Here is a 13,201-nt window from a genome sequence, read left to right on the forward strand (position 1 = left end):
TTTGGAAAATGCCTGGGGCTATGCTGACCCCAAATTGTAAGCGGGTGCACCTGAAAGCACCCCTGTGAGTAACTATGGTCTGTGCCAGGGATGTGGCCTCATCGACCGGGAGCTGTTGGTATGCCTGTGCGAGGTCGATTTTAGAGAAGACCCTTCCCTCCCCCAGTGAGTGCAGGAGCTGTTGGACTACCGGAATTGGATATGGGTGGTGTTGGAGGGCTTTGTTTATGGTTGCTTTGTAATCTGCACAGACCCTTAAGGAGCCATCAGGTTTAAGCGGTGTGACTATAGGGGTTTCCCATGGCCCTTGTTCCACCGGGACTAGAATGCCTTGAGCTATAAGTTTATCCAGTTGGATGTCCAATTTGGGGAGGAGTGGTAAAGGGACCCTGCGAGGCTTAAGTCTGACAGGGGGAACCTTTGGGTCTAGAGAAAAAGAAATAGGCGGCCCATTATATGTGCCCAAAGTAGGGCTGAAAACCTCAGGGAACTCTTGAACAAAGTTAGGAACATCATTATCAGCATTAATATTACAAATTCCCGATATTTCAATGCCTAGAGGAGACATCCATGTTAACCCAAGGAGGGAGTGTTTAGCTCCCTCAACCACAACCAATGGAAGAGAACATTTACATTTCTTAAATTGAACAGGCACATCTACTTTACCCAATACAGGTATAACATTTCCCTGAAAATCTCTTATAACCAGAGTTGATTGCATTAAATCAGATTTAAGAAAATTTGGCATGTACATTTTAAATTTGTCCCAAGGCATAATAGAGTACTTTGACCCTGTGTCTAATTCCAAATTACAGGGTTTGCCATTTAAATGTAAGGAGATAACAATTTTGCTCCCCTTTTTTGTATTTGCGCAATTTACGTAAGTTTGTGCGTTACCTCGTGAGTAGTCACGGTTAGCGGTGGAGTAGTTTCTGTGGTTGAAGCCTCTGGAAAATTTGTTGTCTCGCGGTTGTTGTGCCTGATTGTTGAATCTCGGTTGGCGGGGTGCAGAGAAGGACTCCTCGGGAAGGGGCGCTCTGCATGCCTCTGCGATGTGGCCGCGCCGGTTGCAGCGGCGGCAAATGGCGTCGCGGAAAGGGCAGCGTTGTCATAGCCAACTTCAGTTTCTCTAGCTGTTTTGGTAAATATCTCTATTGATACAACTGTTTCATTTATTGCCTTTATACCTCTGCCGCCAGGCATGGGGGAACTGAGATACTCTTTCCCCCTAGGCCTTCACAATTTAATGCATGATATGTCTGTATGTATGTTTGGTTTTATAATAAGGATTTTAAACTATTTTAATATTGGATTGTTTATGCTGTTTTTATTACTGTTGTTAGCCACCCCGAGTCTACGGAAAGGGGCGGCATACAAATCCAATAAATAAATAAATAAATGTTGACCACAGAGAAGATGGAGTCTTAAACAATCAATTGTTCTTCAGAACTATACTTTATGTGAAAGGCAGCTCATCCCCAGGAAAACCATCTTCTGCTCTGTTTCACATTCACATGTAAGACACTTTTTCTCCCTTTTAAAACCAAGTTAACCAGGCTGGTCCATAGAGCAGAGGTCTTCAAACTTGGCAACTTTAGGATTTGTGGACTTTAACTCCCAGAATTCTCCAGCTAGCTATGAATTTTCAGAGTTGGAGTCCACAACTCTCAAAGTTGCCAATCTTGAAGACCTCTGCAATAAAGGGGGGGGGGGATCCAACCACTATATTGTCATCCTTCTTTCCTATCACAATTCCATTGTAAAAAAAAATATCAGAGAGGCCCAAAGAATCAACGACAACATTTAATGAACAAGAATCCTTTTTTTTTTGTCTTAACAAAGTGTTCCTAACCACACAGGAAAACAAAAACAGTCCTCAGAGACATCAAGCAGCCATCAGTTCTTGCAGCCATCAAGCCCTCTTCTGAACCATAGCCAGAATTTGCTGCGCTTACCCTACTTTCTTGACTTGGCTTTTAGGCAGATGGTGTTACATAAACTGGAAAGACCTCCTTTGGTCCAGAATCCAGGGAAGAGTATGTGCTCTACTACCCTCCCTACCTAGCCAGTGGCTGGGGATCAAAGATCATTGCTGTTTGCTTCCCCAGCCTCCTGCTGCACAGTTATGCAAGATCTTTGTCAGGAGAGTTTGGCCAACAGCTGGAATTAATCTAACGCCTCCCCCTCCCAATTCTACTCCATAGGTTAAAAAAAAACAAACAAACTGCTCCACCAGCCTCATCCAAGGTTATAAAGCTCATGTCTTCTTCCTGTTTGCTTTAGAACTTAGCTGCTGGATCTGCATTTCTCTTCCACAGACAAGTAACTTCTTTCATTATTTGATTCTCTGGTGACCATGTTATATAGAAGAAGACCTGACTAATACTCCCCAATACTGATTCAGAAAGATCCTTTTAGAGGAATTCTAGTGCCCTATTCAGGGGGCATCATAAGACCTCCTGTTTCATCTGCCACAAGCCTAAAAGAGTCTGTTCTTCATCTTTAGGTTATTCGGGGCAGTCTTCCTCCCCCCTGCCCCCCCGGCATGTGATGATGAGTATTTGATTTTTGTTGCAGGCACAAAGGAGGAAGATGTCTTGTAGGAGTCCAACTCTTGCCCGGTTGATGCTGGTGACGTTCTTGGCCTTATTGGATAGCAGATGTCAAGCTCAGCGGAACTGTCAAGTGAGCAACTTCGCGGTTCAGGAAAACTTTGATAAACATCGGGTAAGTATCTTCTCTTCATCTTTTCCTTCCTGTAGCTATTCTAGTTTGCTCCCCTACAGCTAGTAGTGGGTCCTACCGGTATGGTAGGGGAAGGCCAGGGGTGGGCTGCTGCCCGAATGGGGTGGAACGCAGTGGGGTAGCAAAAATGGAGCTCCACCCAGAGCACCCAATTTGCACTGTAAGATGAAAGAAAATGCAGGGCATCTTGCATAAGCCACGCCCACAGTGTGGTAGTAAAAATTTTGGTAGCCCCTCACTGGGGCAGGCACACCGGTAGCAGCTGCCAGATTGCGCAATTTGGGCACCGCCATCTTTTTTCCGTATTTTTGCTTCATGCGCAGGACACAAAATCTCTCAAGGGGACGTGCACGAGAGAGAGATTTTGGTGATTTTTTTGCTTCTGTGCATGCGTGGAAGCAAAATAATCAATGAAATATTGCAGCCTATGTAAGTAGATGTTTCACCAGTACGTAAACTCCAAGTGAGTCATCTTCTATTATAAAGGTTAGATATCATGTTTTCTTATTGACAGACTGAGACAGGGTTGTTTTTTCTTTTGATGGGGAAAGAGTTTTGGCTCTGTTCTTTTTATCCAAATCATTTATGTGTAATTTCCACAAGGCTGATTTATCTAATCCAGTTTATCTCTACTTTACCTTTTTGAGAGATGATGGGGGGGGGGGGGAGAGAAAGCTTTATAGATAACTTCTGATGGATAGCAATTGTTTTAGATACGGATCTTAATTGTGGCTTGTCTTCAAGAATATAGTTTTTATTCTTACATTTTGTAATGGGTCTTTTTCAGTGCTGTATACTGCCTTGAACATTGAATAAAGGTGGGATGATACCTATGAAATAAGTAAAATAAAATAGAGAGGAAACAAGCTACTTTAGCTGCAGAAGACCACATTTCATGAAATATAAGGCACGGATCTTTAGGATTCTTGACAAAAAACAGTCATAAAATATTTTAGACTTCCTTTTGTAAGATTGCAGAGACTCCTTCAACTGTGATTTTTCTAGGAAATGCAAATCTGATATTGGATGTTTCTTACTGGCAGGCAACTTTCCCTATCACTTTTCCTGGTTAGTATGGAAATAAAAATTAGATATGCAAGGAAAAGGTATGGATATACACTATCTAGTGTTTTCCTTTGTCTATTGGCTCATAATCAGTTGATAATTTGCGGCACTGTGAAATGGTATGTATTTGTACCTTCCTATTGGTTTTGTAATGACCTAAGAACTATCTGGTAAATAAAACAAAGATTAATGATTAAGTTTGACATAGTTATTGTAAATAATCTACTCCTCTTCAAAGGAATGGAATGGAATGAACAGAACAGAACAGAACAAAATAGAATTCTTTATTGGCTAAGTGTGATTGAACACACAAGGAATTTGTCTTTGGTGTATAAGCTCTTAGAGGACATACAACAACAAAGGAATAGAACATATATCATAGATCATAGTTACAATCATTAATCACAACATACAACAAGTGATAAATCTTAGACACCAATAGGAGAAGGTAGTAGGAAAGATGAGAAGATGAGAAGGATGATATCAATACAATCCTACTATATGGGTAAATATTTTTAGGCCTATAATCAAAATGTGTACATCTGTTCTCAGAAGTCCTAAAATGTGGCTTGTAAGTGGCATTCACCAACTGAACCCTGGTATTCTCCTCAGGTCTAAAAGGACCCGAAATGAAGTTTGGGACCCTGTAAAAAATTTCCCCTGCATATTTAAAATTTGAAATTCCATGACTTTTTCTCATTTGAGGGGTTCTTTCTAAGGGTGGTGGGGTTTTTTTGGGATGTGTGTGTGTGTGTGTGTGTGTGTGTGTATAGTTTTGGCTGGGCAAAAAAAGTTACCAATGTTACCCTCCAGGTCCTTTTAGTATAAAAAGGTTGGTTCTAGCTACTGGAATGGTCTTTTTGAATACCTTTTTTCACTAGTATACTACTTTAAACATTTCTGAACACAATGAAATGAAAATTGAAGTGAAAAAAATATGCTTATTTGTTTATTTTGCTCATCAAACCCTGCCCCCCATTTTTGTGAAATTTTGTTCATTTTCATCTAGATTAGGCTGCAAAATCTGACTTTTTTTACCATCTTTGGCATTGAAATACTAAGTTGAACATTTCTGAACACAATGATATGAAAATTGAAATGAAAGAATTGATGCTTATTTGTTTATTTTGCTCAGAAAAAGGCCTCCCCCCATAGCTGTGTGTACTTTTTTCAATTTATAGATAGAATAGCCTGCCAAATCAGAATTTTTTGACCTTATTTGGCATTGGCATACTAATTTGAACATTTCTGAACACAAAAATTAATGCTTATTTGTTTATTTTGCTGAGAAAACCCTGCCCCCTGGCTGTGTGCAATTATTTCAATTTATAGATAGATTAGCCTGCAAAATCCATTTTTTAAAATTTCATTTTTCATTTGTTTGTGATCAGGGATGTTCAAATTAGTGTACTAGTGAAAAAAGTATTCAAAAAACCCATTCCAGTAGTTAGAACCAACCTTTTTTACTCCGGGTCACATATGACCCGGAGGACTCCAAGTGTTCAAAGTGTATATAATATATTATATTATATATTATTATACAAGTGTATAATCTTTGCGAACATCATTTTTTCTCATTTCAATTTTCATTTCATTATGTTCAGAATGTTCAAATTAGTATGCCAATGCCAAAGATGGTCAAAAGGTTCTGATTTTGCAGGCTAATCAAGATAAAAATGAACAAAATTGCAGGCTATTCTATCTATAAATTGAAAAAAGTGCACACAGCTATGGGAGGGGAGGCCCTTTTCTGAGCAAAATAAACAAATAAGCATCAATTTTTTCATATCATTGTGTTCAGAAATGTTCAAATTAGTTTCCCAATACCAAGGATGGTAAAAAAAGTCAGATTTTGCAGCCTAATCTAGATGAAAATGAACAAAATTTCACAAAAATGGGGGGGCAGGTTTGATGAGCAAAATAAACAAATAAGCATTATTTTTTTCACTTCAATTTTCATTTCATTATGTTCAGAAATGTTCAAATTAGTATACTAGTGAAAAAAGTATTCAAAAAGACCATTCCAGTAGCTAGAACCAACCTTTTTATACTCTGGGTCTAAAAGGACCCGGAGGGTAACAAGTGTATAGTAAATGGGAGGAGAATACCAGGGTTAATATGGAATTTTACTTTAAGCAACATTTGCTGAGAATTAAGGTTGGTTGAGGTTTTCTCAAAATGTTTTAGGGTTTCTTGAAGTTCATTCTTGCATAGTGTACTTGGAATTTCATTTTTGTTGCAAATGTTAGTGACATATGAAAATGCCTGCAACTGAAAATTTCTTTGTTGGCATTTCATTTCCTCAAGTTGACCTATTCCTTTAGATAGATCTGGTAAGGATTTATTTTTTTCTCTTCTTGACAGTACGCTGGTGTCTGGTATGCCGTAGCCAAGAAAGACCCTGAAGGATTGTTTCTTCAGGATAATGTGGTGGCCACCTTTACTGTGGATGCGAATGATAGAATGACTGCCACTGCCACGGGCCGAGTCATGCTCTTTGAGTGAGTTTTGACATCCAGCTTCCTTCCGACTCTATCATTAGGAAGGGCCAGGTTGCTATCTTAGATACCTTGGGACATCAAACTGCTAGGTTTTAGAATTTATTACTATTGCAATAAAGAAGGACAAAGCAGGGGTCAATCCTATAGTGATAGTGGTGGTAGTTTCCATCTTATGCCAACAATCACCTCTGGCCTTGATTATTATACACTTTGACTTGTGTTGGAAGGTTCAACACAAGAAGAAAAAGGGTTATTTCTCAAGTTAAAAAAATGATGTGACCCAGCCTGTTATAGTCTTTGCCTCTCTTCTACCTGCTCACATTCTGTGCCTCTTTGCTACCTGCTCACATTTTTTTCCTTACTGATAAAGCACAAGTAGCTACAGATTTACAACTATGACCTTAAATCCATCTCTCCTTTTCAGAAACTGGGAAATGTGTGCTGATATGATTGGCACCTTCACTGAGACAGAGGACCCTGCCAAGTTTAGAATGAAATATTGGGGTGTGGCCTCGTTTCTTCAGAAAGGAAGTGAGTATACCAAGAGGAGAGCTACAGTAGTTACTCAGAGCCCTTGCTACCTTTGACTTCTCAAAGCCAAAATTCAATAAATCTGGAAAGAACTGGGTTGGGGAGGAAGTGTAGTCTAGTCTCTTACTTGGTGAAGAGATGTTGGCCAGCTTGCTGAGGAACTCTAGGAGAGGGGCGGCATACAAATCTAATAAATTGAATTGAATTGAATTGAAGTCCACAAGTCTTAAAGTTGCCAAGGTTGGAGACACCTGCTCTAAACAGTTACATATAATAGATGAAAGGAGAAGGAAATCTCCCACACCTGCCCACTAAAGCTCCAGCTATATTTAAGGAAGTTGCTCAGAATAGACTGACATAATGACGGCTTGAATTATTTTGTTACTTAAATTGCTGAAAATCTGGTTTTAGCTCGAAGTTTTCAAAAAAGGCAGATGGAATTGCCTGCTTTTTAAAGGGGTCCCCTTCTATTTTGTGTGTGTGGCTAGAACAGACTAACTCCAGAAATCATCAAATATTACTGGAAAGGTTCTTTGTGTTGTTGTTTTTTCCACCCCCACCTTCAACAGATATTCAACCTTTGGTCTGCCACGAAATCACAACCAGCTGCTTCCTAAGGACTTGGGAGTCCAAAGGCTGGTGTGCTTGTCTGGTGCATCCCTTCCATTGTATCTTATCAAAAACTGGCTCCACTCTTTTAGAAAGGAAGCTGTTAGAAGTCCTTATCCCTCCTCAAGTTATTTGATAACCCTTAAAGATAATGTACTCCTAATGTTGATTCCTGTGTAAATTTCAGGATTTTTATCACTTAAGCCTGGTCAGTTCATGGATGTTAAACTTTTGGCTCCTTCAGCACCAAAATACCATTAGCAACATTGCTGAAAACCATCCTCATTGTTGTGGTCACCGGTTTGATTTGCCATTTGCCTCTGCAATAATGTTTTTAAATCTGATTTCTAGTCATATTTTTTACACATACAGCATAAAGATGTATTCAAGCGACCAAATTGTCCATGTATTCATTTGAACATATTTCAGAATAGGTTTTAAATAATTGGCATTTTCTAACACAAAGATAAATCTCATCTCTAATAAGGTTCAGTAGTTGAACAGCAATACCTTTTAAACATTCGTTTGTTTGTTTGTTTGTTTGTTTGTTTGTTTGTTTGTTTGTTGAACTTTTATGCCGCCCCTCTCCGAGGATTAAGGGCAGCTTACAACATATAATAAAACTATGTATAACACTTTAGATCCAATTAATTATTTATTTTTTATTTATTTATTCATTTGTCCAATATACAAGTACATAGGAAGAAAATAGACATGTGATAATATAAAAAGAGTGAAAGTGGGCTTAGAGGAGAGGAAATATGACAGGAAGAGAATATATAAGATAGGTGAAAGAAAGGAAAGACAATTGGACAGGGGACGGAAGGCACACCAGTGCACTTATGTACGCCCCTTACTGGCCTCTTAGGAATCTGGAGAGGTCAATCGTGGAGAGTCTGAGGGAGAAGTGTTGGGGGTTAGGGGTTGACACAATTGAGTCCGGTAATGAGTTCCACACTTCGATAACTCGATTGTTGAAATCATATTTTTTACATTCAAGTTTGGCGCGGTTCGTATTGAGTTTGAATTTGTTGCGTGCTCTTGTGTTGTTGCAGTTGAAGCTGAAGTAGTCATTGACTGGTAGGACATTGCAGCATATGATCTTGTGGGCAATACTCAGATCATGTCTTAGACGCCCTAGTTCTAGGCTTTCTAGGCCTAGGATTGTAAGTCTATTTTCGTAGGATATTCTGTTTCGAGTGGAGGAGTGAAGGGCTCTTCTGGTGAAATATCTTTGGACATTTTCAAGGGTGTTGATGTCTGAGATGTGGTATGGGTTCCAGACAAATGAGCTGTAGTCTAAGATGGGTCTGGCAAAAGTTTTGTAGGCTCTTGTGAGTAGAGTGAGATTGCCTGAGCAAAAGCTACTTAGGATCAGGTTAACAACTCTAGAGGCTTTTTTGGCTATATTGTTGCAGTGGGCTTTAGCACTTAGGTCATTCGATATTAGTATTCCAAGATCTTTAACAGAATGTGGGTTAGCCGTGAGAGGTTATTTATTCAGTTCGTATGTGCGGTTAGGATTCTTTTTGCCAATGTGGAGGGTAGAGCATTTGTTGGTTGATATTTGAAGTTGCCAGGTATTAGACCAGTTTGAGACAAAGTCCAGGTCTTTCTGGAGGGTGAGTGTATTATCAGTGGTGTTGAAAAGTTTCACATCATCGGCAAAAAGAACACAGTTGCTTTCAATATGGTCACAGAGATCATTGATGTGGAGAATGAAGAGGGTAGGACCTAGTATGCTTCCTTGGGGAATGCCGCTTATGACAGGGGTGGGGGTGGAGATGGCGCTACCAATTTTGACAATTTGTTGCCTATTTGACAGGAATGCAGTAATCCAGTTGTGGAGGAGTCCTGAGATGCCATAGGATTTGAGTTTTAGGAGTAGTTTGTCGTGGACCACTGAGTTGAAGGCTTTGCAGAAGTCTATATAAATTGCATCGATGGATTTGCCTTGGTCGAGGAGGGTAGTCCAAATGTTTTTGCAATGAAGTAGTTGTAGGTTGCAGGATAGTTTCTTTCTGAATCCAAATTGTTTGAGAGTAGGTTATTAGATTCTAAGTAGAGGGTGATTGATCTATTTATGATTGATTCCATGATTTTACAAGGGACGCAACACAGAGATATTGGTCTGTAGTTGCCCACTAGTGAAGCATCTCCTTTTTTGAAAATGGGGATGACTATTGCTTTTGACCATAGCTTGGGGAGCGTGCTGGTCCTGAAGGAATTTTGGAAGATGATGCTTAGGGGTTCAGCAAGAGCAGAAGAAAGTTTCCTTAGGAAGTATGCACAGAGACCGTCTGGTCTGGTAGATAGGGAGGGTTTGAGGTCATGGATTGCTTTTTCTACATTGTCTACAGTGAAGATGATATAAAATCTAAAAAACCCAAGCCAAAAAAGCAGTCATTCCCATTCAATCAGCTTTGTCTCAGCACATTCATCAGCCAGGGGGCAAGAATCTAATAGCCCCAAGCCTAGTGGCACAAATGAGTCTTAAGACGCTTGCGGAAGGCGAGGAGAGTGGGGGGAGCTGATTCCAGAGGGCCAGAGCCTTCACAGAGAAGGCTCTTCCCCTAGGACCCGCCAACCAACATTGTCTAATTGATGGGACCTGGAGAAGGTCAGCTCTGTGGGACCTGACCTGTCGCCGGGATTTGTGTGGAAGAAGGTAGTCCCGTAGGTATTATGCCCCGATGCCAGATGAAAGTAAATGCCTACTTGTTCACAAAGAAAGAATGTGTGAAATCACTTTAAAGTGTGTTATCCTCAACTAGTGGGTTTGTTAGAATAAAAAATTCAGGTAGTCTTCATTTTACAGTTATTTGTTTAGTGACCTTTCAAAGTTACAACAGGATTGAAAAAAAGTAATTTACAACCAGTCCTCTCACTTACAAATATCATATCATCCCCACAGTGATGTGCTCAAAATTTGGGAGCTTGGCAACAGTCTGGATCTACAACTGTTGCGGCCTCTAGGGGTCTTGTGAAAAGTTGTTAAATTGGGATTAACAATTGTTATGTATCGCAACTGGAACTCTGAAATAACTCTTTATTGATTTAACAAGGAACTACAGAGCAGGCACCAACTAGAACTGAACATCAAAGCAGAAACTGAATAAGAAGGCCTCAGCCATGCTTGACAGCTTTTTATATTGGCTGTCAGGCATGGCAGCCAATCCGGGCCCCAGAAACTCCTGCTCCCAGAACTGGCCAATCAGAAGCAACCCCGGCTGTTGCTAAGGGCGCAACAACAACTACAGTGATTCATTTAACCATCCTGGCCAAAAATAATAATAAAAAAGGTAGTAAAATGAGGCACGACTCATTTAAGCCACCCCGCTTGCGTAGGAAATTCTGGCCCCAATAGTCCTCATAGGTTGAGACCTACATGTTAAGTGATACTGAATTTTCATTACGCTTTATCCCAGATGATGATCACTGGGTTGTGGCCACGGATTATGTTTCATATGCTCTACACTACTCCTGCCGTTACGTTACTGAAGATGGGACTTGTGGTGATAGCTACTCATTCGTGTTTTCCCGGTCTCCAAACGGGCTCACACCCGAAGCACAAAGAATTGTCAGGCAAAAGCAGGTGGAAATCTGCCTAGACAAGCAATACAGGCGTATCGAACACAATGGTAAGGAACATTTTATTACAATTTTACAGGAAAGCCACAATCACCTTTAAGGTCCTTGATAAAAAAGAACAGGGCCTCTTTTCCAGAGAGGTTGTAGAAGAAAATAGCACCATGAGTGAAAGATTATGTATCTGTTCAAATGGGCAAATTTAAGTTCCTAACACATTTGTCTAGATCAGGGTTTCCGCATCTCAAGGAGAGACTCAACCTAGAAATAAGGAGAAATTTTCTGACAGAATAATCAACCAATGGAACAGAGCTTGCCTTCGGAACTTGCGGGAGCTTCATCACTGGAAGCTTACAAGAAGAGATTGGACTACAATTCATCAAAAATAGTGTAAGGCAGTGATGGTGAAGTGGCACGCGGAGCCATATCTGTTGGCACATGAGCCATTACCCTATGTGCTGGCCAGCTGATTTTTGGCTTGCCCAGAGGCTCTGGGAGAGCGTTTTTGGCTTCCAGAGAGCCCCCGGAGGGATGGGGGAGGGCATTTTTACCCTCCAGGAAAGCCTTTGGAGCCTGGGGAGGATGAAACTTGAGCCTACTGGGCCCATCAGAAGTTCGGAAATAGGCTGTTTCTGGCCTCCCAAGGGCCTTTGGGGAGTGGAGGAAACTGTTCCCCCCCAGCATTGAATTATGGGTGTGGGCACTCGCGCATGCTTGAGAGCAGGTGCACACACTCTTTCGGCACCCAAGGAAAAAAAGGTTTGCCATCACTGCCATAGGGTCTTCTGCTTGAGCAAGGAGTGGACTAGATTAGAAGACCTACAAGATCTCTTCCAATTCTGTCAGTCTGTTAAATCTCAGCCAACTTTTGAATTGCATGGACTTCAACTCCCAGAATTCTCCAGGCAACATCTTAAAGTTGTTAGGTTGAGAAATACAGGTCTGGCTCATCATATGCCTTAAAACTAGCTTTCACCAATCAGACTGTTAGGGCTATTACTCTTAGAATTTCTAACCAGTACAACCCAATGACTGGGAAATTTGCAAGTCTAACACATCTGTTACATATGCTTCAAATTATCTTCATTGCAAATCCTAATACATAAAGTTCAAGAGGTGCAATCAGATTTGAGGAGTGGATCATACTAAAAACAAAGTTATAAACCTATTTATCTATCCAGGATACCACTGTTTTTCACACTGAATTCCAGTCAGCTGCTGTGACCTCAAGTCTACCTAAGCCAGAATCTCAGGGGACCAAGGAGGAATTGGAAAACAAATTAGGCATGAGGAAACTCATTAAAAGAATAAAACATTGGGTGTTTTTAATAAATGATGGAACTGGAGAAAAAGGAGGCCCAGAGGAATTTTTGCTCTTCCATATTAATTCATTGTTATCAACCAGTTTTCTCAGATATGGCTCATATACTTCCTTCTCCAGTCTTTTTGCATATAGAGGCAATCTGACTTCTTAATTTAAATTTGGATTATTCTCTTTTTGCTAGGAAATCTCTTCCTGCAGTTTTGCAATCCACAGAATGTTTTTCCATCTTGAAATTCATCTTTCTCCCATTTCAGTTAACATTATATCAGCTGTCATGATTCTCATTCACCTATTAATGCCTGTCCTGCAAAAAGTTTTAGTAAATCACTTATGTAAGGTGTGTCTATATCAGTATTTCTCAGACTTGTCAACTTTTAAGGCATATGTATTATTCTTTGAGACACCAAGGGTGAAATTAAACAGACATTCATACTCTAATTTAGTAGGCTGCTTTGTACCATCTACCATCTCAAGAACCCTTTTATATCATATTAAGTCAAACCTGTTCCCTTTATTTTATAATGCATTCTGGGAATTTTAATCTCTTTTTCTTTCTTAGGATTCTGCAACTAAAGACAATGTACTCTACGGAAAGCAGGAAAACCTGTTCTCAATAATTAAAAGCTTTTAAGATGTACCGTTTTGAGAGAAGTCCTTCATTTCAGTTCAACTCATTCAGGGATTCATTTGGATTTTAAGGGTATACTTATCTGGTTCAGGACACATGGGGCAGCTCCAACCCCTGCCCTCGACCTATGGCCATGGCACTGGTGTATCGCTCGGCCTCCTACTCTGTTGTGGCCACAAGCAAGCAGAAGAAGTCAGCCGATGGCCACAC

General features: G+C 40.3%; 1 protein-coding gene across 2 annotated transcripts; it reads left to right on the top strand.

Annotated features, from left to right (window-relative positions):
* Positions 1 to 2,238: 2,238 nt before the first annotated feature.
* RBP4 (retinol binding protein 4) lies at positions 2,239 to 13,000 on the top strand. Of its 2 annotated transcripts, XM_070752408.1 has the most exons (6): positions 2,239 to 2,322; positions 2,578 to 2,727; positions 6,175 to 6,311; positions 6,736 to 6,842; positions 10,880 to 11,092; positions 12,923 to 13,000. In XM_070752408.1, the coding sequence occupies exons 2-6, from the start codon at positions 2,593 to 2,595 to the stop codon at positions 12,934 to 12,936; spliced, it is 606 nt and encodes a 201-aa protein (XP_070608509.1). In that variant the 5' UTR covers positions 2,239 to 2,322; positions 2,578 to 2,592; the 3' UTR covers positions 12,937 to 13,000. The 2 variants fall into 2 exon arrangements, with proteins under 2 accessions (XP_070608509.1, XP_070608511.1); XM_070752410.1 differs by lacking the exon at positions 2,239 to 2,322 and having other exon boundaries at positions 2,342 to 2,727.
* Positions 13,001 to 13,201: the final 201 nt, after the last annotated feature.

This window comes from Erythrolamprus reginae, chromosome 5, assembly GCF_031021105.1.
Source record: "Erythrolamprus reginae isolate rEryReg1 chromosome 5, rEryReg1.hap1, whole genome shotgun sequence".
Taxonomy (NCBI): Eukaryota; Metazoa; Chordata; class Lepidosauria; order Squamata; family Dipsadidae; genus Erythrolamprus; species Erythrolamprus reginae.

Excerpts from the sequence above, each read along its gene's own strand:
- RBP4 (XM_070752408.1), top strand. The coding sequence starts at position 2,593 with ATGTCTTGTAGGAGTCCAACTCTTGCCCGGTTGATGCTGGTGACGTTC. Across the intron at positions 2,728-6,174 it reads AAAACTTTGATAAACATCGG|TACGCTGGTGTCTGGTATGC; the intron begins GTAAGTATCTTC and ends TCTTCTTGACAG. Across the intron at positions 6,843-10,879 it reads CTCGTTTCTTCAGAAAGGAA|ATGATGATCACTGGGTTGTG; the intron begins GTGAGTATACCA and ends GCTTTATCCCAG.